At 26.2% G+C, this 26,723-nt stretch overlaps 2 protein-coding genes across 3 annotated transcripts; one reads left to right on the top strand and one right to left on the bottom strand.

Moving 5' to 3' along the window:
- Positions 1–1,395: 1,395 nt before the first annotated feature.
- On the top strand, positions 1,396–3,752 carry LOC105360287 (Mitochondrial carrier homolog 1). Its single transcript, XM_011497160.1, has 7 exons — positions 1,396–1,660; positions 1,780–1,864; positions 2,327–2,501; positions 2,558–2,689; positions 2,836–3,019; positions 3,144–3,211; positions 3,576–3,752. Exons 1-7 carry the CDS (start codon positions 1,553–1,555, stop codon positions 3,739–3,741), a joined length of 918 nt encoding a protein of 305 aa, XP_011495462.1. The 5' UTR covers positions 1,396–1,552; the 3' UTR covers positions 3,742–3,752.
- A 4,158-nt stretch (positions 3,753–7,910) lies between these two features.
- Positions 7,911–21,629, bottom strand: LOC105360286 (uncharacterized). Of its 2 annotated transcripts, XM_011497159.1 has the most exons (8): positions 21,514–21,629; positions 15,897–16,204; positions 12,640–12,883; positions 11,421–11,681; positions 10,622–10,688; positions 9,607–9,768; positions 9,156–9,258; positions 7,911–8,329 (listed from the first exon to the last, which is right to left on the bottom strand). In XM_011497159.1, the coding sequence occupies exons 1-8, from the start codon at positions 21,620–21,622 to the stop codon at positions 8,222–8,224; spliced, it is 1,362 nt and encodes a 453-aa protein (XP_011495461.1). In that variant the 5' UTR covers positions 21,623–21,629; the 3' UTR covers positions 7,911–8,221. The 2 variants fall into 2 exon arrangements, with proteins under 2 accessions (XP_011495461.1, XP_011495460.1); XM_011497158.1 differs by lacking the exons at positions 15,897–16,204; positions 21,514–21,629 and having other exon boundaries at positions 9,156–9,261; positions 12,640–13,203.
- Between the last annotated feature and the right edge of the window lie 5,094 nt (positions 21,630–26,723).

Here is a 26,723-nt window from a genome sequence, read left to right as displayed (position 1 = left end):
TTTTGCATTTAAATATTTTCATTACTTAAGGTTTACTATTTGGTATATCGAAGTTCTTAATAGTTTAAACGTTTAAAACATTCAATTGAAATATACAATTTTATTCGTACGAGCGACGATTTCGGTATCCATACGCGCTTTACTTATTTTTTTTATCATAATCTTTATATAAATTTTAACGCATTTTTGTTATTAAAAATTTTAATATAACTGAAGTTAATTCCAATTAAATTAAATTAACGTATAAAAATTAAGCATAAGAATATAATTGTTCTTTTTGTGAAAAAATTCTCGGTAGAATATTGTTTTCATAATTAATTTTTTTTTTTTTTTTTTTTTTTGTATAAAAAGATATCGTTATATTAATATGACATTATGTAAATAATAGTAATCATTTGTATAATTTAACAGCATAAATATACAAAAGTAATTTGAAAACCATTTATTATTATATTGTTATTACTTTATTAGATTTCTCGATTAACGAGTGTTCAAACATTGAATTTCGCGCAAACACACGCGGTTATTCATAATATTAATAAAATATTTACAAATGTATATTGAAACCAATTGAAAAGTTTATTTTTGAACAGCAAATATTAATGTTAATAACTTTATTGTTTCTGTGAAATAAAAAAGCTATAATAAAATGCTATCAAATCGTCGTAAAATAATGTTTAATTGTGAAAGTATCGGCGTAGTTGAGAGCCGATGATTAATAAATAATTTATGAATTTAAAAATGATTCATTCGGTATAATAACGTAATTGAAATCTTACATTAAAACATATTATTATGTATATATGTATATATGTATATTTATGTCTCTGATAAAAGCAAAAAATAAAAACAAGAATTAAATGAATGAAAATATAATTATATAACGAATCATGTTATTTGAAAACTGTTTCATAAACAGTTTTTTTTATCTCATAATCAACATGAACTTCATAAATTTCTCATAATTATTGGAATAGTTATTATTAAGTTATGTGATGCATTTAATCATATTTATAAGATATATTGAATTTTTGTTGTGATATTTATGCACTATTATTTAATATTTATCATTCGTTGTGAATGAATAATTATATTTCAAATTATCCGATATTTCATTTTTTTTTTTATAATTTACATTGTTAGTATATCGTAACTGCAGAAAATTTGTATAAATAGAAGGCATAAGTAATTAAAATTTTTAATGTATTTATAAATTGCAAATTCGTAATTGTAAGATATTCTTTTAAATCACAAGCCGGTTCGCACGTGATTAAGTAACAAAACTAAACACATACTGCTGTTACTATTATTATTATTATTATTATTATTGTTATTGTTATTATTGTTATTATTATTATTAATCATTAATCATTAATCATTAATCATTATTATTATTATGTAAATTAATAGTATGGTGTAACCTAATCAATAGTGTGCTTGTGCTTTGCATGTCGCGTAACTCATAATCGAATAATCAGAAATCGCTAATTGCACGTTTGTATCCAGTGTCATAACAGAAAGAAAGATAATTTTATTCCATTACTAGTGAACAATGAAGAATAATTTGGAAAAAAATGAGCCAATGTGGTCAAATTTCGCTGGTCGTATAATATTTAATATTGTTGCACATCCATTCGATTATGCTAAATTTTTAATTCAGGTTAGCCTGTTTATGCAATCCTAAAAAATAATTCCTCAAAGGTTATGTATGCTTCAGAACCAAAATTAATATTTTTATTATTATTAATAAAAGAAAGTGCCCATTCGTGTAACTTTTAGATTGGATATGAACCTATTCCACCTTGGCCGTCGACAACTTTTTGGGGAAAGCCAGCCTTAGCCTTACCAAATATTTTCCAATACAGTAAGTATGGAAAGTATGTTGTTTCTCGCCTATTATACGTGTAAAATTTGATTTCATTCATTTAATTTTGCAAAATTAAACTCTTCTTTTATTTTGTCATGTCGTGATTCAATGTTTGAATAGTTAAAGTAATTATAAGAAAAATAAATTATTAAAACTCAATTATTGATTTTTTTTCTTATTTTATTATTTTTTTTTTTTATTGAAATATTTGTATTTTATTTAAGTCAAATATTCAAGTCAATAAGTTTTGTTTAAAAAAAAAACTCGTTAAATAAATTAATTTAAGCAGTTAAAATTTTTGAGAGATTTGTCTTTCAAAAATTTCTTTCAAAATATAATATATTGAATAAAGTAAATATATATAAATAAAGTAATGTTTTTTTACATAAAAAATATTCATTCAAATTTAATACGAATGTCAATAATATTGTATGAAAAATTATTTAACATTTATTATAGTCAATCATATCAAACGCGTGGATGGCGTCGCAGGATGTTATCAAGGATTTGTACCAAAATGTTGGGCATATTGTATTTACAGTGTTACAAGTAATAAATGTATCGAATCAATAACATTTAAAGACGAATTAAATGTCAATGATGTGTCTGTTGATGATTTAGAAGATAATCTAAGGTATTATATTAAAATTTTTATATTTTAATAATATATTAATTTTATTTTTCTATAAGGGATAAGCATTATGCTCAAGAATTTTTGAAAAATTTAGTTGGAAGAACAGTTGGTTTAATTGTAACTCACCCCTTTGACGTAATTTGTGTAAGAATGATGGCTCAATTTGTTGGAAAAGAAACGAAATATGTGTAAGTAAATGAAATTAAATCTATCGAATAATCCAATTGATTTTATTTATAATTTATAGTGTTCCATTTTCATTGTTTATTTCTATATTTTATTTTCTTTAATTAAATGGCCAAAGATATTATGACGTATTATCTTTATCTTTTAGTACACTGTTAGGATCGGTAAAAGAAATTTATAAAGTTAATGGACTGTCTGGATTTTATTCTGGATTTATACCAAGAATAATTGGTCATACTATTACACTAGCATTAGTTAGTGCATCAACATATTATATTAACAAATATGTAATTAAAGATGACTTGAGAGCTTTTACTTATACAACTATGTCAGTAAGTTAAATATTTTCATACTACTTGTTTTTAGAATATATATATATATATATAATGTTAAGATAAGTAAGATTAGATAATCCTATGTATTGCTTTGAAAATAAAATGATTTTTAATTATTTAGTTCCTGGCATCTACAATCACTTATCCGTTCTTACTTGTTACACAGTGTATGGCAGTAAATGATTGCGGGTAAGTTATTTTATCTATTTTGTATACACATTTTATAAAAATTTTATGAAAAATTTACGATAAAGTAATTATCAATGTATCTGATGTAACTTGACAGTATTGAATATTTTAATATTTCATTAATTAAAACTGTGGAAATTTTAACATATCAATATCAAAATTGAGATTTCTGTAGCTTCGAGCCCTTAGTCTCATTTCATACGTACGTACAGATAAATATTATGAATTTAAAATTTCTACGTATAATGTTATTAAATATAATATATCAAATACTTTCAATAATTCAAATACTCAAACAAACTAACAATAAAATAATGAAAACTTAAAATAAATTTTAATAATAATATTATTTATATTTAATTAGTTTGGCAGCTGGTAAACCTCCAATGATGCCATATTATGCGGATTGGCAACAATGTTGGAGGCATTTATCTAGTATAAAACAATTGAAACGAGGAAGTAGTGTGATGTGGAGAACAATAAATTTACCTTCCATCGAATATTTAGAATATACGAAATCGCTCTATTAAATAATAGATTCACAACCAGTGCGTGTCTGCAAGTTAAAAAATAATTATTTATATATCGAAAGGTATTAAAAAATACAAGTGTGTATTACCTATAAAGAATGACGAGATAACATATTGTACACTTATTTCGATAAATTGTACCGATATTCATAATTGAGTTAATTGTTCGTGTAAATACTAAATATTTAAATTGCTCCAAAAAGAAAACGTTTAATTTGTTGTATTTTACCTATCACGTTTGTTAATGTAAAAAATGCAAAAATGCCAAAAGATATTCATTATGTATAGTATCGATAACATTATACATCTCATCCTATTATCCTTGATAAGTAAAATGAAAATAAAATTCATATCGTTATATTTGGAAAATACTTTATAGCTGCTTATGTAACCAAATAATTTTTTATAGTTAATTTATAAAACTATTTTTTTTTTATATAAATATTTATGTTATCAAAGATCTAAAGGTATTTTATCATAAATAGCATATTGCAAATCTGGATTTTAAGCATTTTTTAAATTTGCTCCTAAGCTCATATTAAATAATATATTACAAATTAAAATGGTATTTAACAAATATAAGTGTATATAATTAGTTAAAAAGGAATTGCATAATTAAGTCTGTACTTGGATAATAATGAAGACTCGTTTCCCAACAGGATGAAAATTTTTATTTTCCATTTACCAGCAATAACTTAAATACCTCATTATTTTTAAGACATTACATATACATATACATTTATTTCTCTAATTATTTTTATAGATTCTTTCTCATTCATAAAATACTCTCTATCATTGAAATGCGTAAAGATATACAGAGCGAGTTGGTTAAAGATTTATTTTTTAACCAACAATTTTTGAAGGATTAAAATTACAGAATTTCGACTTGTTCAATTCTTCAGCATTGTTATATTCTTAAAATTAGTTGTTCGACAAAAAATTTCAATTATCTAAAACAATTAAAGCCAGTATATAATACAAGTTTGTGTAAAAAACATGGTCCACAAATTACACTGTAGAATTTATCGTGGTATTTTTTTTTTTTTTCCATATATTTCGCTTACTATGTGTTGAGAAATGGAAAATTTCTGCAGTAATTGTTCAGTCGATGTGTGTAAAATGAAATTTGTTGTAGGATATTTGTTCATTTTTATACATTTACCCTATTTTTATGCTACCTTTTCTTCAACATTGTTATTCGAATTTTCACATTTTTATTACACTTTAAATATCTAATAGTGCGATGGAGCTGTTTTCGTAAAGAAAATTTCTCGAATTTAAATGAAATATGTGTATATCTTAATGTTCGCTAATTTATATTTTATAAATTTGATATTTTTCTCATTTAAATTACACTAAGAAAATATAAGACAAAATATTAATTTATTTAAACGATGAGTGAAATTTCTAATGTCTCAGACGGATCTCATTTTTTCAGAAATGTCGGTCGCTTTTGCATTATTAACATTTAAAAATAGAAAATAATTAAAAATTATTTAATGATTAACAATAGTTACAACTTATAAATTTTCGCTTCAATGTGTTTTGACTATCAAACATTTTTTTTTACAAAAACAGAATTAAATTTATAGTTCATTTTTTAACATAATCTAGTAAAAATGCGAATAAAATGATTTATGTTTATTATAAAAATAGTTTTATTTTAAATTCTTTAATATTTTGCAGATATAATAAATACCCTTAAATGGAACTTTGATTAATTTAAAATAACATAGTGTCAATGGATAAAATGCACAATGTTTATACATACATTTTCAATTAAAAGCATGAAATTACTCCACATAGATATTTAAATAACAAAAAATTTATAATAAATCACTCATTAAAGTTTTGATATCTTAGAATAAAAATATATCAAGTTCCAAGGATTTGATTTTCGTAATTTCGTATTATCATCCCTTGTACCTACAAATTTTAGGCTTGTCTTAAGTAATAAGTAAATGAATATATTTAAATAATATTATGCATACATAAACATGTATATATGCATATATATATATATATATATATATATATACTCATTTAATTTATTCGTAAATCCTTTTGCATTATAATGTGTAGAACGTCCAGCGCTCATCTCTGATTTCATAGACAACCTACTTCATTTAATTTTACAAGTTGTTAATATCAATCAAAATATAATGTAGTTCTTATTAATTTATATAATGATATATATATATATATATCATCATATATATAGCATCATATAGTTAAAAATTAAATTTTTTCTCGATGTATATAATATATTATCATATGTAACATTTCTTTTTCGTTAAAACTTAGTCTTAATATTATTGATAAACCTGTAACAATAATACTATTAATGCCAAAGAATCATTTCACGCCGTGCATTACATTTACAATGAAACTATGATTCTAAATTATTATAGAATTGTTAAGTGTGATAATACTGGAATAAAAGAAAAAAAAATAGATATTTAAAATGAGCATTTAAGCAACGAATGTTTCTTCTCTGAGGTATTTGAAATCCGGATGCTTCGTTACACGAGAAATCGTTTATATGACCAAGATTAAATGCAATTATGTTTAGTGAATTTTTCAAATATCATTAGCAAGTAATTAAGATGAACGAAAATTAAATATACATGTCGTTAAAATTATATTATTCTTTGGCACTTTCATAGACTGTTTGAAAAGAATTATAATATATACATATAATTGATAGTGCATTGCAAGTATTTAAACAATAACATACGTTATAAAGTAGTTGGTCATACAAAAAGAATTTGTATATACTAACATAATTATGTGTTAATACAGTTTATATGTAATTATAACATAAACGTATGTGTATATGTGTAATCAAACATGATAAAATTTTATATACACCCAAGTATTGTTATATATAATGATCCATATACACATAAATAAATGAACATTACATTTACATTTGTAGTAAAATTTTCTAATTGTACAGTCATATACAAATCATTGATGTTATTAAACAGGAATAAAATATACGTATTTTTAATTATAAATAAAATAATAATTCTAACAATATAAAATATGCTCGATTATTTTTGTATAAATATATTTATCTCGTATAACGATATCTTTTAATGTAACCTATTGAATTATTATCAACCGGTCAAAAAAGTCACAACAAAAAAAAACATACAAAAATATTATATTAAATAATTAATTACTTTGCTGCGATGTATCTGCGAAATGCACGAAACACACACACACACACACACACATACGCACGCACACCCACACACGCATATATATATATATATATATATGTATCATAAATAAATGTTGAAATAATCAAACCAAAATAATATATATCAATATTTTTTTGTTCATAATTGTTTTTACTCTTACGTGCGTTTGAAGTACTTAAAAGTTCATTATACATAGCATTTTCTTTATTTATATTTATTAAATGACTGCGACCATCTGTTATGCCCGATGGACGAATTATTACGATAAGCCAGTATTGAAAAAGTTATAATTTATTCTTTATCGATATAATAACAAAAATAATGCTAATAACCACGAGATTTCAATACGTAATATTTTTGTTTTTACTTTTTACAAAAGTTTTTATAAAATCTTACAGTTATTCACACATTTTTAAAATAACAATTAGATTTTCAAATAAATCTACAATGTAAGCAATTTAAAAAAAAAAAAAAAAAAAAAAAAAAAAAAATTAACTATTTTAAAGCATTCATATTTTATGCTGTGCCAAAGTAATTAAAAAAAAAAACTTAAAAGGAACGAATAGTCATTTAAAACCTAAATCTTCTAGCTATGGATATTAGTGGCTTAATTTATTAATATTTATATTACTTTGAAATGAATTTGTTACTAAAATACTCCGTCTTGCGTTCTGCGAAAGATGTGAGCATAATAATAGTTTCGATGCAAAATTCCAAGTAACTGATTATTCACCTATCAAAAACATCAATATTCCGAGCTCATAAGATGGAAACTCATATTGCGATTTCCATACGGACAGCATCCGTATACTTCTTGTATTTTTAAATGAGTTTTCATGCCGCTCCCTTTCATTACTTTTTTCACTACTTGGACGTTTCTATATTATAGCGCGTGTGTGTGTCTGTGTGCGTCTGTCTCTCTCTCTCTCTCTCTCTGTGTGTGTGTGTGTGTGTGTGTGTGTGTGTGTGTGTCTGTGGGTTGAGCTTCACAAGCATGTGTATGGCTATGCGTTTTATGTCGCTTGTTTCATCGATTACTATAATATTAATAGCATAACGCAATTTATCTTCACTATTAATCCTCCCTATACAAACAATAATATTACATATGTCTGTTTTAGCGCAAAGATAAAATATCAATATTATTTATCCTTTCGATATGGTACACTCACAGATAGTAAACTAAATGCCAAAGAGGAATTTAGATTTCGCTCGCTTAGGTGTCATTTATCTTGGTTGCTGGACGTTACTTTGGGCTGGACGTCCGGGAACTAGACATTGTTGTCATCACTGTTATCGGCCTCTTTCTTCGATTTTGACGGTGTGGCTGGTGTTGGATCGTCATGGAACAGTGGATTTTTCACCTCCATCTCGCCAGTCTACAAGCAATTTTTTAATATTTCAACTCTTAGCCAAGTATAACTTGAAGTATAATTTTTCAGAAATTTTCTCTCCGGATTTTCAACTTTGACGAATCGCGTCCAGTCAAAATAAATATTACATCTTCTTACCAATAATTTCAATATCCATCCCTTCACTTCATACTTAATATATATATATATATATATATATATATATATATATATATATACGTGTTATCTTATACCTATTTACAAATCAAAGCAGGAAATATAATTGTTTAATAAATCGTTACAATGAGAAAATAAGAAATGTAGCATAAATATAATATATATTAAATGCGAATAACTGAGCAATTGTTTGTTTCACTTAAAATTTAATTATTTTCAATTATTTATTATACATCCAAATAACAATTATTGTTCTTACAATAATAATAAATTTTAGTACAAATTAATTTATTTTACCGTGTAATTTATTTAAGCGTTGCCATTTGTAATTTTTATATAAACTTTTTAATATTTTAACGAGAATGAATATCCAAAGAAGATTTATTTTTCTCACTTCGTTCTTAATTATTAACCATTTGTAGAATAAAAATTAAAATTCTAAGTAATCTTCTAAGTAATAACTCTAATTCTTTATTTTAAAGTTTTTTTTTTTTTTATAAATTTAATATTATCATAAAGCATAAAATTATTATAAGCACTTAACTAGACAAATTATTTCGGGACTCGTGATTATCATTGCAAAAGCAGGTATTTTTGTAAGAATTAATTAATTTCACATTTACAACGATTTCTCATCGAGTACTGAAAAAATTAATAATTTAACATTTATACTAACCGGTGCAAGTCCTGGACATTCATAGACCGTGTAATCACCTTCTTCATTCTCTTCGTCACTTTCTGCTTCGGATACTGATCCAGGGTCTCGAGTAGCCGATGCTCTGCTAAAAAAAAAGTCATATATTTATATATGAAATATAGCTGTTAAAATTTGAAGTAAAATAAAAATTATAGTTTGAAATTTAACTTTAAACATTCTCGAATCCTATGGTATAAAAATAACAATAATTGAAATTACTGTAAATGTTAATGTGCGATAAATATATAATTTCATGTTAATTGATGAAGATTATTTTCAAATTAAACTGCTCGTATTTTAAACTTAACATCTTAATGAATATATATATATATATATATATATATCAATAATTTAAGCCAAGATAATATTTTTGAAATTCTTAAACCGCGAAAGAGGAATAATTATAAAAAATATGAAAACATAGTCTCACTTTTCCATTGCAATTATTTGCTGCTTATGATGCTGAAAATGATACATTTGAGCAGATTGGGCCAGCCTCTGATCACCCGACGGTGAAATATCTTTATTCGGACCCGTTACTCCATAGGCTGGATAATCGACATCTACGGCTGCTTTCGACATTCGCTGAAGTCTTTTGACATTTTTAAAAGATAAATAAAGCGCTGGTCTATATAATTTCCTTAAGCACGAGCGTACAGTTAGAGGTCTAATTTTGCAAAAACATCGCATTGAAATTGTTTTAATATGTCATGTAATTATATCGACCATTAACCAAAACCAAAATGAAAAGGAAACAACATTTTTTTTATACAAGTTTATTTTCTAATATTTTTTTTTTCTAATATTTTTATTGTAATGTGTAAATTTATTGTGTAAACATATATCTAATATGTTTGTTATAATGCTTTACTAAAAAATAGACGTCAGAAGTATCCGCCATTCATTTGCCACTGAGGCAAGTTTAAGAAAAAAACATAAGGAAGATGATAGTTGAACAGTCATAATGAGAATGGATTCGCATTACTTTTATACTCAATTTATACGCGTACTTATTCATAGGGCAATGAAAGCTTTTTATTGCCTGAATCTAACATTATTTATATTTAGGAGAAATCAAAGACTACTACTTTATAGAGACTATCTTATATCGGTTTTGAACATTTTTCGCGTAATACTTGAATATACTTTTAATTACATGGCATTATCAACCCAATATATTGACACATAAAGATTAACTTATTAAGAATAGAATTTAAGATTAGCGACCTTCTTGAATTAAGAAAAAATACTCCTTATACTTTTGACTTAAAAAAGTTAGAATTTTGAATTCACATTGTCTTTAATATTCTTTTAATGTTGGTTTAATAACCCCCGAGAAATCGTCTTGTTATACAGTTGGGCACATATTGAAAAAAAAAAAAAAAAAAAAAAAAAAAAAAAAGTGCTACATAACATTAATTGCTATTTTTAATTAAAATAATTACCTGCACCAAGTCAAGCTTATTAGCACCAGAGCAAACATTACCGCAGCACTGCATCCAGCAACAATAGCTAAAATTATAATGTTAATATTAATAACGAAATTATCGGGAGATGTATGGTTTCGTAATTGGCAATTCAATTTGGTTTAAAAACAAAAAATTCATCTCATTAGAAATTCAAGTTTCATCACTCCTTATTGATATATTCAAGTAAGAAAATATTAATCAAGAATTTGCTGCAACGGTCGATTCACACATTTGGAATAAAAGGTCGTGGAATATTTTTTTATAATGCCAATTAGAGCGACTAATTATATTACGGGACAATTGCCGAATTCAATGCAACGATAACATTTTAATGAAAAGCTTTCTAAATACTTTTACTCTATCTACACATTTGGAATTTCGTATTATGATAAGATCTTTTCTCTTATCCGTCTCTACGTCATCTACCGTAAGCTCTTAATAAACCTCCCATCTTAATATATGCTTTATCAACAGTTTTAATGATATTGCTAATGTTAAAGGAAATGCAACGTTAAAATAAAATTTTATATAAAAAAAAAAAAAAAAAAAAAAAAAAAAAGAAAGAGAAAAAGAAAAAAATAATAAGGAAGAAGAAAGATGTCAAAAAGAATTTTGATGAAAGTTGCAATTTTTATAGAGAGACGTTCCTCGTTATTCTTAAATCTCCATCATCTTCCTATTTCACATAGAGTAAAGGCATTGTTGATTGGCAAATAATTGAAAAAATTGACTCTACAAATGACATACAATGCGCCACTATCCGAGGTTATCTTACCTATAAAGTAAATGTCATCGTTGAGCCTATTACCAAGGGAGATCACGATGGGGTCTTGTTCGGCACGTCTCCGTGGCTCCGGAAGGACGTTCATTTCCAGGATGCCGCCTATCGGTGCGTACTCGTCTATTGGGTCTCGCGTCCTCGTCGTCATCTGCTTCAGCTTTGGCTGAGGCTTGAGCTGGATGGAGTGGACCTCCCTTGCCGCCTCCGAGAGGTCGGCTATTCTCTGATCGATAGTTGGAACCTTCTCTGTCGACGCTAAAGATCAAGTGGCTCGAGCTTAGATCATTCGTAACGAGGAGGACTTTCATAGCCATAAGTTAATAACGTTATTTTAGTGTTTGCTCCATGCTAATATGTCGATCATCGTCATTAATTTTTTTTTTCTTTTTTTTTTTCTTTTGTCGCCATTGATTAGCTTATGCATTGCTTTATGAGTATGGCTCGTCTGTGCATATCCCATGAAAATCTTACTATCGTATTTGAAAAAATGTCGCGGATTATTCGAATAATTAATTGGTCGCGAAGTAAACGGTACTTTGAAACGAATTCGCACATCGATTTTATGAAATATTCCATCGAACGTCTAATCCGATAAATGTATGATTTTCAAACAAACATAAATATCGTTATTTTCTCGCGATAATTACGTATCTTATAAATTACATGTCGTAAATTCAAAAAGGCGCTGTTAAGAATAGCTTTGTAAAATTTTACAATTTTTACAAATTAATTTCTGTTTGTTTGTTTGTTTGTTTGTATGTTTGCTGCTATGTATGTGTAAGCATAAAAGAATGTATATTGCGTACGTGAAAGTATATTCTTAAATAGGCCATTATGAAAATTCTCCGTGAAAATAATCGCTAATGTATAAATCATTGGGATTAAACGATCGTTCTACTATCATCTTAACTAATATTAATCGAGCGTCATAAATATTCGTATAAATTCTGACAACGGAATAATAAATATGCATTATTGCCATCCCATATGACCATTCGTCGTTTCATTTCATTTAATAGAAAGTAATTTACATACGTCGACAAGTAGTTGCGCACACGCGCTCATCTATTATCGGATCATACATAATGTACTACAAAATTTACCAGCTTAATGGCAGCTCTCGACTCGGCTACCTTTCCCGAAAATAAATAAAGACGGCCGAAAGCAAGAAAATCAGCGTCTCGTTTTCAATTGAAATTACGCTCTAGCCAACCTTTGCGAAAGGGCTCATCCTGGTAGTATCGGGGATCGCTGGGCGGGACGGCAAAGGGCGGATCCGCTCCCTCCCTCGTTGGCTCGGGCTTGTCGAACGAGTAAGTGAAGGCGGGTCTGTGCCTATAGGCTTCCTCCATCCGACGTGCGTTCTCCAGCTCGCGAGCCCGCTCGAGGTCAGCGTAGTGCGTCTCCGGGTAGTCCAGCAGTGGATCTTTGCTCAGGGGAGCGGACATCAGCCTTGCCTGCGTTCGCGTCTGATTAGTTTAAAAATACATGAGTTCAGTGTGTGAGTGAAAAAGTGCGACTCGGTGGATCTAGTGACTCGGGGGTTCGTGAAAAAGAGATCATCGGGACCGGGTAATTGAATACGGATGCAGGATTTCTGGACGATAGAAATGGCTTTCGGTCGATTAAGGACGAATCACATCGACTCGCGCCTTACTGGCCTTAAAATTAATCAGCGAACGAATGACTTTATTTTAAATTGACAAATGAAAAACGAAACTGGAAAACGCGAATCCCTGCAAATGGTTATAAATGTCAGATAAAGGACTATTGGCCCGCCTACGTTGCTATTGGATTAGAATTATGATTTTGGTAGAACAGCGTGTGGAACTTGGACTTTAAAGAAATTTATAGCCAAAATTATTCGTAACGTATTATTGATCACAAAGTAAAAGACATTTATTATCTAAATTATATATATATAATATATATATATATATATATATATATATATATATATATATATATATATATATATATATATATATATATATATATCTGGATTCTGATAATAGATGGATTGCTCTATTAAATAGAAAATATTTTATGAAATTTCTACGTACAGTTAATAAATTTGCTAATTTTAATTATACACTCATCAATCGAATCGTATTTTTTGTATTGTATTTTTAATTCGTACGCAACAAATAAAGAATTATTTAATAATATTTATAATTTAAATAATAGCAAATCACCTATCCACGATTATAACTGAGATAAATAACTGAGAGTAAATAATGTTAGACAATTTTAATATATAAATTTTTGTGCAATAATATTTTTTCATTATTTTATTTCTTTTCAACATACTGCAGTTATGGCGGTAAAAAAATACCTTTTATACGTTTTTTACAGTGGGAAAAATAATTGTAATAATTTTCTATAATGTTATGTGCGATATTCACGATAAAACCATAAAAAAATCATTATCGTACAATTCTCAGTAGAAACTAATACAGTTTGTAAGGTATTAAAAAATTGAATAAAAAATTGAAATATAACGATACATAATTGTCAATTTCATATCTACGAATATATATATATGTGAAATCAATTAAACATTACAATATTTATAAAGTAAATTACATTTGTTATTTTAACATACTTATTGAAGAAAATAAAACCGTTTAAAATTTAGATATTAATTATCTTATTAGCATATTTTTTTTAAGATTATTGTTTGAATTTCAACGTCAATTTTTAAAATAATTCAAGAAAATTATATGCTTATTTGACATTTAATAACAGTTAAAATATAGAAATATATGAAAGCTAACTAAATCTGAAGATTATTGTTTCTGTCTTTTTTATTATTTTTTTTTTTTAATTTTTTTTTAATTTTTTTTTCTTCTCTCTTTTATAATTGCTTGCTATTGCTAATGTCAATAAAAAAAAAATGATGCGATTGGTTAACATCTTTTTTCATCTCGCGAGCAGTTTCTCTTTTTCAAGCTTATAGCTCGTATAAAAGAATGTCCCCTTACGTTTGATAAAAGTTAATAAACTTTTTTTTCATTCTTTTAATTCAAGTCACTCTACATTTGAAAATTTTGCTCTCATATGCATGCAAAACGTAATGATAAAGTACATACTATCTTCGAATACTTCAATGAAACTTATTTTAATCATTAAGATTACATAAATTGGGTAGATAATACTTTCGGCATCAACAAATTTAATTAATAATTTTGAATGCAAAAAATTTATAAAGAAACGAAAACTATAAATAATCAACAATTATGTTTCGTTGTTAATAATCAACAACGAAAATAATCATAACAGTTTGTACATATTTTGGTAAAATTTTATGCAATATCGCGTAATTATTCATTAATTTTTAAAATAAATACAAACGTTTATCCTGTAAAAATATATGAAATTACAATGCTTATATTGATATGAAAATGTTTAAAACGACAAAACAAAAATGTTTTAACTTACGAAATAGATGTTTATAATGAATCATGATAATATTTATTTATAATAATTGTTAATTGTTGTGCTGTAGCGTGTTTATTCAGTTATTAGTTGTTAATCGTTATCATTAGTTATTTATCATTCTATTCGTTTAATATTCATATAATTTCTAAATGATATATTTTTATTTCAAAATAACTATATATCATAGTTTCGACTCTTTTGAAGCTTTTACTTTTCAAGTATATGACATGAGGAAGTCTATTGAGACATTGATCTTACATAATTATATTATTCGTATGAACTTTTTGTATAATTTACTTTATAGTCAATATTCTATTTTTTTTTTTTTTTTTTTTTTTTTTTTTTTTTTAACGAATATCTAGTAAATTATACATATTACTTTTTTTGTTTTGTTTTAATATGTATTGAAAACGCATTTATAAAATCTACATTAAGAGAGAGAAGAAACTTTATGAATTCATGAAAACGTAACTTTAATAACTATAATTTATAATTAGGCTTGAAATAAAAATTATTATCAAATTGTCGTTTATACGAACATTGGCAAATCGAAAAATTTTAATTAAACTATCAATGTATTCTCCAAATTTTATGAAAAATAAGTTAAAAATTATTGAAGGCACGTGATAAATTGGTCATAGGCTATTTTTACATTTTTAATAAGAATAATTTTAATTTAATCGTAAAAATAACCAGAAACATTACATTTACGTATAATTAAGAATTCTTAATCGTCGGATCTCTTTAAGTTGCCGAATTAATATGTATGGAAGTGCATGCTTTATATGCATTAAAAACGTTTGCATAAGTTTTGCATTAAGCACATAAATAAGTTTTCGGTAATCTAACTTAATTTCTATAATAATAAGATATGCTTTGGTTGCAACAAAGCTGCCAATTTAAGGACTCGAACCTAGAATCCGTAAGCCACCCCAGCGCGGTCTAAGAATTTAAAAAAATAATGTCGCACTCATTGTCACCGACGTAGCATCCAAGACGTGCGGATAAGTACAAAGTTAATTGGCTTACCCTGGCTGCATCCTCCAGCGAATAGGGCTTAATTCTAGAATTGGGCTCGTACTCCAGGTACGGTAGCAGTCGCTGCCTCTCGAGCTCGCGAAGATACTGAAGCGGATCGGTGCTGTCGCGTTGCAGAGTCTCGATAATGCTGGGCCTCTCGGGCATGTCGTCCCTCAGAAGGCCCCGCAGCTTCGTGCGTGCCAACTCCAAGAGACGTTGCTTACGTAGCTGTGAGCCGGAGGAGTGGGCAGCCGCAGCCTCCAGGAAGCGCACCAGACGCTCGAGCCTCACCTCTGGCGATAGCCGTGGCTCCCCATCTGTGGGTGTTCAATATTTCGTGTAGATATTAGTCTCTGGTGAGAAGCATTACCCCCTCCCCCCTCCTTCGCAATCTCTCACTCTCTCTCTCTCTCTCTCTCGTGCGCGCACGTACGCGCACGCACACACCCACACACACCCTCTCCCTCCCCCCACGTCGATAAATTATATTGCAGAATTGGAAAGAATAGCGATCGAACGATATAAGAATTAAGCCGCGGGGGCGAAAGGCAATGGACTGCTGACGTAAGGTGTCGTCAGCTAGATCGGTGAAAATCATTTTAATTTCTCTAATGTTGTGAGCATTGTTGAAAATGAAATATTGATTGCGGCAGGCATTGTGCATATTTAACGATGCAGTCATTACAACAATTTAGCGTTTCGTTTTTTAAGCATTGTACGCACACCTCTTCTAATGTTCGGTAAAATTGTGCGATTTATTATTTGATTTAGAATATTAAACTCCACAGCGGTTTTCGCTTTTCCTCTTTCTATTTTTGATAGACAAATGTACACGCATATTTGCTCGAATTCGGAACTACTACGAATATAACAAATTCGTTGAATCATCGCTAATGAGTATTACAATCAGATACTATTGAACAAATAAATAAAATATTAATGTACAAAAAATGGATATTTCAAGAAACATTAATTTTTTTAATAATAAACCTATCGATTGGTGTTGATTGATTTTTTTCTTACATGTTAGACATAAGGTAATTATTATATTAGTACATTGGACAATCAATGTCGATAATATTTTCATTCTGAATTATGTAATAAATTCTCAATTATTCTCTAAACAAACTCATATGCTTATGTATTACTTATTTATCACAATATACGAACGCTCACAAGTCAAATTGAAAACGAAGGCAAACAAATGCGAATTTTAATATCTATTAGAAAGATTTCCAATTATCAGTTATCAAAGTTGTTATTGAATTTATTTTATCTATATAACTATGTATGCTCTTAAATAAGAGCATAAATTACTGAGAAAAATACAATCTCGAACTATTTTTTAATGAAAATAAAATTCACCGAATTTCTATAATGTACAATATTTATCGAATATAATGTGTAATAATAAATTGCAATATAGTATATTATTTAAGAAAAAATATATTATTTATATTGTATATGCAATAAGTAAATTGCATACTTACAGCACTTGACGTTTCAATAAAATGTAAATGTAACTGTACAAATCAATTGTATGTATGTATAGTTAATTAGTTCATTAACTATACATACATACAATTAATTAGTTAATTAGTTGAATGATAAAATTATATTGATAAATTGTACAACTATTTATTTTTAATAATTTATATAATCTGTGAATAATATAATTAACAATTTATTATACAAATATATATACAAATATGCGTGATTATTGATTTTCACAAGTTTTTCTCTTACTCGATGCGAAGGGTAATGTTCTATATCTATAAATATATATCTATAAGCTACACAAGTGTTTATGTGTGTCTTTTTTTCTGTGCGTGTGTGCGTGCGTAAATCCACGCAATTATATTCTTTATATATAATTTGGCTGACAAAAACACTCAAAGTGTATTTCAATAAAAGGAAAACTATATTTTGCGTAAATAGAAAAGACTTTTTATTATTTTCTCATAAACTATTAAATATAATTGTATACATATATATATATATATATATATATATATATATATATATATATATATGTGTGTGTGCGTGTGTGTGCGTGTATGTAGCTTACTTAAATTTAGCATAATAACATTCTTATTTAACATATATATCTTGCAAACTGTTTTCAATACTCGTTAAAGCATAAATATAAGTAATGATTAAAAATTTAAAACATAAAAGTTCCTTGAGAAACAAAACCAATACTTTAAGCCACTTATAAACATTTCAACTAAACTTAAAAATACTACTATACAAGAACTTAAAACTAAAAACAAAAATATATTCTATTAAAGCTGATCTAAAAATGCTTTTACTTATTTTACAGTTTTATGTATATATAAATATTGCCTAAAAATATTGAAAAATCAATAAAACAAATTATCCTCATGGATACAAGATGTAATATTTTTCATATTAAGATCATTTAATTTTCAAATTTTTGAAATCAAAACCAATAATATACTTTATATATGCATTAATACACACACGTAAAGTAAGAAAATGATAAACAAAATGTGTATTAAATAGTTCCATAAAATAAAATTAATAATAATAAGAAATATTTATACATTAATTTGACTTTTTCAATACTTTATACAATACAATTACATGATTATCAACAACAATAATTACTAAACAATACGAAATTGTATCATTAATAGCATTTTATTATATGTATACTTTTTATATATTTATAGAGACGACAAAAACTTTCTATAAAGAGACCACAGTTTACATAATGAAAAGTATAAATGAGATAATAAAATATTTATGAATTAGCTATATTAAATTTGTAGTAAGGTAGAAAGAAATTTAAATGTTAAATGATAAATTTCATAAGTTTTGCATAAGAATGCTCGATTATATTTAGTGAATGTAGAAGTTATTTGCATCATCAATTAAAGATTTGTCTCGCATGTCCCATTTTCGAACTTTGTTACTTTCTTACTTTCACTTTTATTAAACATTATTATAAGAGAAATCATTGAAAATATGGATACTTTGGTAATTATTAATTTATTTACTTATAATTATTCGATAACTAGGATTCGTAAAAATATTAATATTTATCTAATAAAATATAAAAATATATTTATTTAATAAAATATTTATCTGAACCTTAAATCCATTTATAACTGAGAATTGTATCAATTAATTTTCTTGATATATAAAACTGAAAGTAAAAAATAAAAGTAATGTAATAAACCTAAAAATCTTCGTCACCAAATGAAATCTAATGTATTAATAATAAAAATCAAAAGTTAGTAAATATTTTATAATCTCAAAACTAAATCATGGTTTATAATTATTTTATTATATCATAAATATTTTGTTAATATCGAACACTCTATGTTTATTTAACCACGTTCATGTTCAAACAGAAAATAATTCTACGTTTTTTAAAATATGCTATACTTGCAATAAAAGTAAATTTAAAAAAGGTTATATGTAATATCAATTACGAGCCATTAAAATATAAAAATTTTCAAATTTTTAATGTAATTTGTATCACGCATTTCAAAAATATAATAATTATTAAAGGTCTTTTTTATTAATTCATCAGTAATTATATATTTTCGATTCTAATATTATAAAAACAAATTTATAATTTATTTATAAAATCAAAGTGAATGTTAAAGAGAAGAAAATTTTAAATTCAAGTTTTTTTTTAATTTAGTCAACTTTTCTTTAAATCAATTAACAATAAAAGATATAATTTAATGGAATTAAATCTAATAAGCATCTGTTGTAATTGCAATTTCTCAATACTTTTGTCACAAACTGCTGAAATAACTAAATAATGAAGACTAATTTTTATACGAATAAAACAAAAATTTTGTAATGAAATTAACATTTAACAAATTAAATTAAAAATTGTTAAAGTAAATTATTATTAAATAACTTCATATATGTTATTTCATCTATCCAATTCATAAAAAATTAATATAAATAATAATTGTAATAAAAAGATTCCAAATTTTCAAATCCAAGTTTTTAAATAAATATATATTTCATATAATAATTACAAGTTTTGTTATATATTTATATAATGTTATGTGTAATATATATTTCAATATTATATTTATTTTTCGTATATTTTTAATTTTCATTTAATTTTATTATTATTATGATTATTATTATCATCTGAAATTCACATTTAATACATTTAGTTTGTTTTACCGAACCGCAAAAATGATAGTATAATAATTCATAAAATATACATTTTCATTGAATTTAAAGATAGTTTACGATAATTTCTACAATTTTCATAAATAAAAAGAAAAAAAAGAAAAAAACAGAAATAAAATGAATTTAGTTATTTCATTTTCAATATGTATAACAAATTTCGAAATAATATTCAAAATAAAATTCCTTCAAAACTGACATATTTCCAGCTGTTTTTTACTTATTATTCACTTTTATAAATTCACTAACGTAATGATATTATTTAATAAATAATCATTCTTCCCTAAAAAAAAATTCAAGAAATAACTAACAGAATTTTTCATGTTCATATACTGACTAATTTTGGAAATGAAAAATAAATTAAATAAAAAATCAATTAAATAAAATAAAATAAAATGCTACAATAACGAGTTAATTTGTCTACGAAAATTAATTTTAAAAAATAATTTAAACAATGTTTTATGAAATTAATCAATTATTGTGACGATGCACATTGAAAGTTATACTTTAAAAATTTATATTTTCCTTTCAATATTAGTTTTATTATTATAAAGATTGTTTAAGAAATTTATAATATTAATAATACCAATAATAATAACAATAAAAATAACGATAGCAACAATATAAATAGTATTAATAATAATATAACTTATAATGACAAAAATAATGTTAGAATATAATAAATAATGAGAAAAAAATCTGACGAACAAAATATTTACAAGTTGCTTTTAGCCTATCGAATGTTCGTTTAAAATAATACATTCACTACGTAATTGACTTATAATGTAATAACATATCGATAAGAAAAATATATATATATATATATATATATACATATATATGTATATTTTGCATAAAATTAATATATGTAAAATTATGTACACCGTAGATGGAGAAAGATTTCATATGTGAATGATATTAACTTGAAGCTCATTTTGCCTAAACGAAATAGCAAATGCGCCATTCGATCGTTCAAATTTATTCAGCAACGATTGGATTAATACGTAAACAGAAATAGCAATTTCGTACATCACCTGATGATTGATTCAGTCCTTTGAATTATTGACTAAAGCAAAGCGAGAAGAAAGAAGTGTTTATTTTAAGCGAGATACATTGTCATATGACGTCACGGGAATTCCGTCCTAAGTGCCTCTTAAGGTCTCCACGTTGAGGTGAAGCGAGGCGCAAGCGTTCGACAAGCAATTCATTCATAAACAAAACAACTAAAATACCAACGAAAAATTGATTATTTAGCATCGAGACGCAATTACCTGGCAGCCGATCGCTACAATCGGGAACTCATCGCGTCCGAAGACACACGATCCCGCCGACTTAAAACACGCGCTCAGCTAATGAGAAACGTCATCCGAAGGATTATATGGACTTTGGAGCTGGGGACAAGTGACGCACTAACCGGGCTGAGTTCGCCTTGGAATCTTACCTCGATAAAAGAGCACCTCGGATGAAGCCTTGGCGTCGGCATCGCGGAGTCCGGCGAAACCGAGCAACAGCAGCAGCAGGAGCAGCCCCTCGGAGCCGACCCTCGTCATCGCTCGTCCAGGCTCTGGCTGAGGCAGTCGTCGTTGCTGCGACGGCGTCGAGGTACCGCGACGGAGGCGTCCTCTCGCGCACGAGACGCCCCCATCCGGACAATCAATACGGGCCGAAGCCCCGATCGTTCTCCCTTTCCTCCGACAGCGCCCCTCCCCCGTCCCTGTGACGACAATGGGTGGCTCTCAAGGCTTGGACGCGCAGAGGGTCCTCTTGGATTTCAGAAGGCAGCCAGCCAGCCGAGACGCTCCTTCCCGTAGCTTCCACCAAGTTCTTGACCGGAAGTAAAAGAACGAGGCTCCCGTGAGGGGCTCAATAAAGGATGTTCGAACTATTTAGATGGGGAGAGTGCTCAGCGAGGAGTAATTGACATCGGCTGAAAGTCTTGTTCAAACGAATCTGGCGCTTCCTTCGGCTGAACGCTTTAAGACAAAGCTGAGTGGCAGAGATGATGAGAGAAAGAGAGAGAGAGAGAGAGAGAGAGAGAGAGAGAGAGAGAGAGGTCGAATTCCTTAATGGAAGACATTTTTATTTAATGAAAATCACATAAAGATATGCGATTGTCTAGCTGGAGTGTATGGGGATGTCGAGCGTACGTTGTACGGCAATTGCTTTGGATGGGATTTTAATAAATTCTGTTTGTTATTTTTACTGCCTCTTGAGACATCGTTATTTCCTCATTCTGTCTTATTTGAATAATTGATCGTTTCTTTTAGGCTTTTCAGCCTGAATGCTCGTTGTATTATAGCCATAAACAAGGACGTGGACTGCAAAACTTGGACGTAAACTTCCGTAGTCGGAAGCCATATGTTTCCACAAGCTTCATGGGGCAAAACTATCAGTGAACTACATTTTTAGAAATGAAACTTGCTTTAGCAAGATTTTGCGAAATAGTTCTCGATTTTATTAAGATTTTTCTTGTGGTCGACATATTATTATCTCTAATAATAATATTGAACAGAAATGCAATATATTTAATAGTTATAGTAGATTATTCTTATCGATTCTATAGTTAAAGTAGATTAACGTTATCTCTTATCTTTCAGCTTTTATGTTGGAAAATATTTTACCATTACATTTTATGAAAAAAAAAAACACCTTTATTTACCTAGTATTAAGCATTGAACATTCACTTTGTAATAAAGTCAATTCTTCTTTCAAAAATACAAACTTTTAATAAGTAATATATTTTATCGCCTTCGAGCTAATAATTCAATTGCAGATATTGCTCAATTCAAATACTTACTATTCATTTCCATGGATAATATTAAAAAAAAAAATGTTTTTAAATAAAATTGGCAAATATATATATATAATGTAAATGTTGTTAAATATATTACTTAAATATATAATCAGTAGAATTGAATAAATCCCTTTCCTTAATATTAACGTTATGACCGAGGACGTAATGCTATTCATAGTGGCTCCCTTTCAACATTAGAAATGAATCTTATTCAATTATTAACTAAAAATTATATTTTATTAGTACTATTACATTATTATTAGTATAATAAAAATGATAAAATTATTAATTAAAAATACAGGAATATTCGTCATCGATGACCACGTATATTGATATTAGAAATATTTAGTATAAAGAATCTAAAATATAATTAATTATAATTATTAATTGTATTATTTAATATATAACATTTTGTATTTATGTAAATATTAATAATAATGTAATACTGCTTTAAGGACATATTATTAAAAGTATCGAATATTTAGTTGAATATATGTGTGTGTATATATATATGTGTGTGTGTGTGTGTGCGTGTGTGTATATATATATATATATATATATATATATATATGCATATATTAATGTAAAAATTTAATAATGGTCCATTAAGAGCAGAAGAAAATGCGTTAAAACTATTGAAGCTGATAATCAAAGAAAATCATATCGATAGAAATATAATACCACATGCAAACTTTAACATAGACTATTTGAATACAAAAATTTCTTTTATTAATATCTTGAAATAAACTAATTTATTTATAATAACAAATTAGAAATAAATCTCATTTTTTTTAATTATATTTCATTTCAGGTATTTTAGTAAAATTTAAGTAGTTAATATATTTAATTTTACGTTAAAGTAAAATTTCAAACGAAAGTATGGCTTTTCTTATTTTAATATTCAATATAATTAATTCTAACACAAAATAATATGAACAGAACGTATTGTTGTGAAAACTCTGAATATTAAATATTTCTTTAAAGGGATACATATTTTTAACTGGTTAGGAATTTCATTGAATTATATGAACAATTATTTGCACTACTCAATGGAATTTAAATATCATTAGAGTAACAATATAATATATAAAACAATGCTCACGAAATATATCGAGCGAAATCCAATTGATTTATCATTTTATGCTAATGAATATGAATTCTGTAATTGAATTAAATTTTCGGAAACATTCATAAAAAATATATTATTTTACTATCGCATATTTTATAATGCGATTTACTTATTTTCTATATTGTATTAGAAAATTATAATTAAACTAATGTATGTTCTGTAATTTCAAAATTTCATTATGTAATATCACGATTATTTACGATTATTTTATAATTTGTGATATTCTACATTTATAATAATAATCGAAAATTTATAATAGAAAATTTAAATATACCAATTATATATAAATAATATAATTAATTTGAAAAGTAAATATTAAGTTGATTAAGTTTTCCAATTATACTATTATACACTTATGTATAATCGTTTTTAATAAGTGAATGACTAATAATTTATTTTAAATGCAATTTAATTATAAATATAAGATCCGATTATTGATATAATAATTTATATAGTACATTAAATTAAATTGCAAATTCAACTGAATACTAGTATTTACTATTTTTAAAAGTATTGTAACTTGTTTTATTTAATTTCCGAGAATGGGTCTAATTTTCATTCTTATAGATACAATATTTACTCCACCTTCCAATTTTCTCGACAATCCTTAAATTATTATCAATTTCATATCTTAATACCAGTATTATAAGTTATATAAGTTTTTAGACATTGAAATATAATAAAAATGATTTGAGTAAATGAAAGAAAATTCGAAACGCATTCACAACGAAATGTACAATAATAAGAAAAGAATGCGGGCATCGTACATACAAGCATGAATCTTTTATGTATCCGTGAAAAAAGGTCGATAAAGACGAATGAAATCGAGTTAACCAGACGCTACTAATTTTATCAAAATATAATCTTTTAACATTACTACCATTTTTATTCTTTAATCAATCGCTCATATTTCATGTAAATAAAAAACGATATACATTGTCGAACTTTTTACTTAAAGTAGAGAAGGTCCGAGTTTGGACGGACCTGGAATTACAAATTTTTATATATTTTCAAATGAAAAAGAATTGTTGTTCAATACAAAAATCAATTCTTATGACGATTCGATTAACTTTAAACAAAAATTCAAAAAAAAAAAAAAAAAAATAATATTTATTATACAGTTTTTATACAAGAAGACTGAAATACCTCGTAAGATCTGTTTAAAAACAATTATTTCAACTAACAATTATTGCATTAGTTAACAAGCCAATTAGTTTAAATTATCATTTATTCTTTGACATAATTTTTCTTTTTTTAAAAAAAAAAAATCAAATTTAATATGAATTAAATTATAATTAATGGCATACGTAATTCAGTAGTATTTCTTAAATATTTATAAGAATATATACACATATATAAATTATATAACTTATATCATATTATACATATACATAACATATACAAACAAATATACGTCAATTTGATATTGACTGTAAGACATTATCATGATATTTTATTATACATATCAAGAAACTTGAGTTTATTATAAATTATTTAACTGTATATTAGAAATGTTGTTAAACATTCAATACTATATACTTAAAAAAAATCTTGAATTTATTAATGACGATCACATAGATAATATATTCTATTAAAATATAAATGAAGTAAAGTAAAATAAATTTAAAAATAAAAGATTTAAATCGATATTTCATAACAAAATGTATTTTTAAAATCTGTCAAGCCAACAATAAATCAAAGCCTTTTTAATGGATCTTTTCGAAAACATTTATTAATATTATTTTCATATTTATGGTAATTAAATATTTGATATTCTTGTGTATTTTTGAACGTCGTGTAATTTTATACCAAATTATTGAAATTATAATTTGTTTTAGATACTCGTAGTAAAATTTAAATGTAACATAAAATAATGTATCTGTACTGATTGTTCAAACACGTTAATTAAACAATAAAATTATGATGAAAAATATTGTTTTCATTCAAATGTAACAGAGACGTAAAAACTAACGTAAAACACACATGCTGTCACCAACAACTTCTAATGAATTTTAAAAAATCAAATCAATCATTGATTTTATTACATATTTTATAAGAATATTCCACTACCGTATAAAATCAAATGCAGCGTATTAATTAATTAAATTATAATAATAGAATCAAGAAAAATTTAAGTGATCCACGTATATACAGGAGGAAATTGCACTTGCGACTATGAGAATAATAATTACATGAAATTTAGCCCATTTTGAGAAGTCTTTCAACAGCATACTTAAACAATTAGAACAATAAACTAGGAGTAAGTAATGTAATTAAAAAAAAAAAAAAAAAAAAAAAAAAAAAAAAAAAAAAAAAAATACAAATAAAATGTCTAAAATAAATTACAAATGACTGTAGATAATTTAAGGACTAAAATAAAAAATAGTAAAAGACACTTTATAGGCATCAGAGATAATATAAAAAATAGTGATGTTACAATCGCTTGTAGATATGTGCTTCACGCTTTATGAGTATAATATGAACTTTAATAAGTCCACGTTTCTTCAATAATTCACACTATCATGTATTTAAACTATCATTTTCGTCTCTATTTTCATTATAATGATTATATTATATGCTAAAAAGATGTATTTATAATATAATAAAGGATTACATTATGAAAGGCAATTTTTATTTACGTCAAATACAAAGGTAATAATTTAGCTTTAATTAATTCTAAATAAAAAAATATTTCTTCATATATATATATATATATATATATAGAGAG

Source organism: Ceratosolen solmsi, unplaced genomic scaffold (genome assembly GCF_000503995.2).
Source record: "Ceratosolen solmsi marchali unplaced genomic scaffold, CerSol_1.0 scaffold13, whole genome shotgun sequence".
Classification (NCBI taxonomy): domain Eukaryota; kingdom Metazoa; phylum Arthropoda; class Insecta; order Hymenoptera; family Agaonidae; genus Ceratosolen; species Ceratosolen solmsi.
The sequence above is the reverse complement of the archived record's forward strand: the minus strand, read 5'-3'. Positions and strand labels throughout refer to the sequence as shown.

What these genes read in the sequence shown, in the direction of transcription:
- LOC105360286 (XM_011497159.1), bottom strand. Translation starts at nt 21,622, where the DNA reads ATGACGAGGGTCGGCTCCGAGGGGCTGCTCCTGCTGCTGCTGTTGCTC. An exon ending in CGCTGGAGGATGCAGCCAGG is followed by an intron (nt 12,884 to 15,896) that starts GTAAGCCAATTA and finishes ACGCGAACGCAG; the next exon opens with GCAAGGCTGATGTCCGCTCC. An exon ending in CGATGACATTTACTTTATAG is followed by an intron (nt 10,689 to 11,420) that starts GTAAGATAACCT and finishes TTATAATTTTAG; the next exon opens with CTATTGTTGCTGGATGCAGT.
- LOC105360287 (XM_011497160.1), top strand. Translation starts at nt 1,553, where the DNA reads ATGAAGAATAATTTGGAAAAAAATGAGCCAATGTGGTCAAATTTCGCT. An exon ending in ATGCTAAATTTTTAATTCAG is followed by an intron (nt 1,661 to 1,779) that starts GTTAGCCTGTTT and finishes TGTAACTTTTAG; the next exon opens with ATTGGATATGAACCTATTCC. An exon ending in ATGGCAGTAAATGATTGCGG is followed by an intron (nt 3,212 to 3,575) that starts GTAAGTTATTTT and finishes ATATTTAATTAG; the next exon opens with TTTGGCAGCTGGTAAACCTC.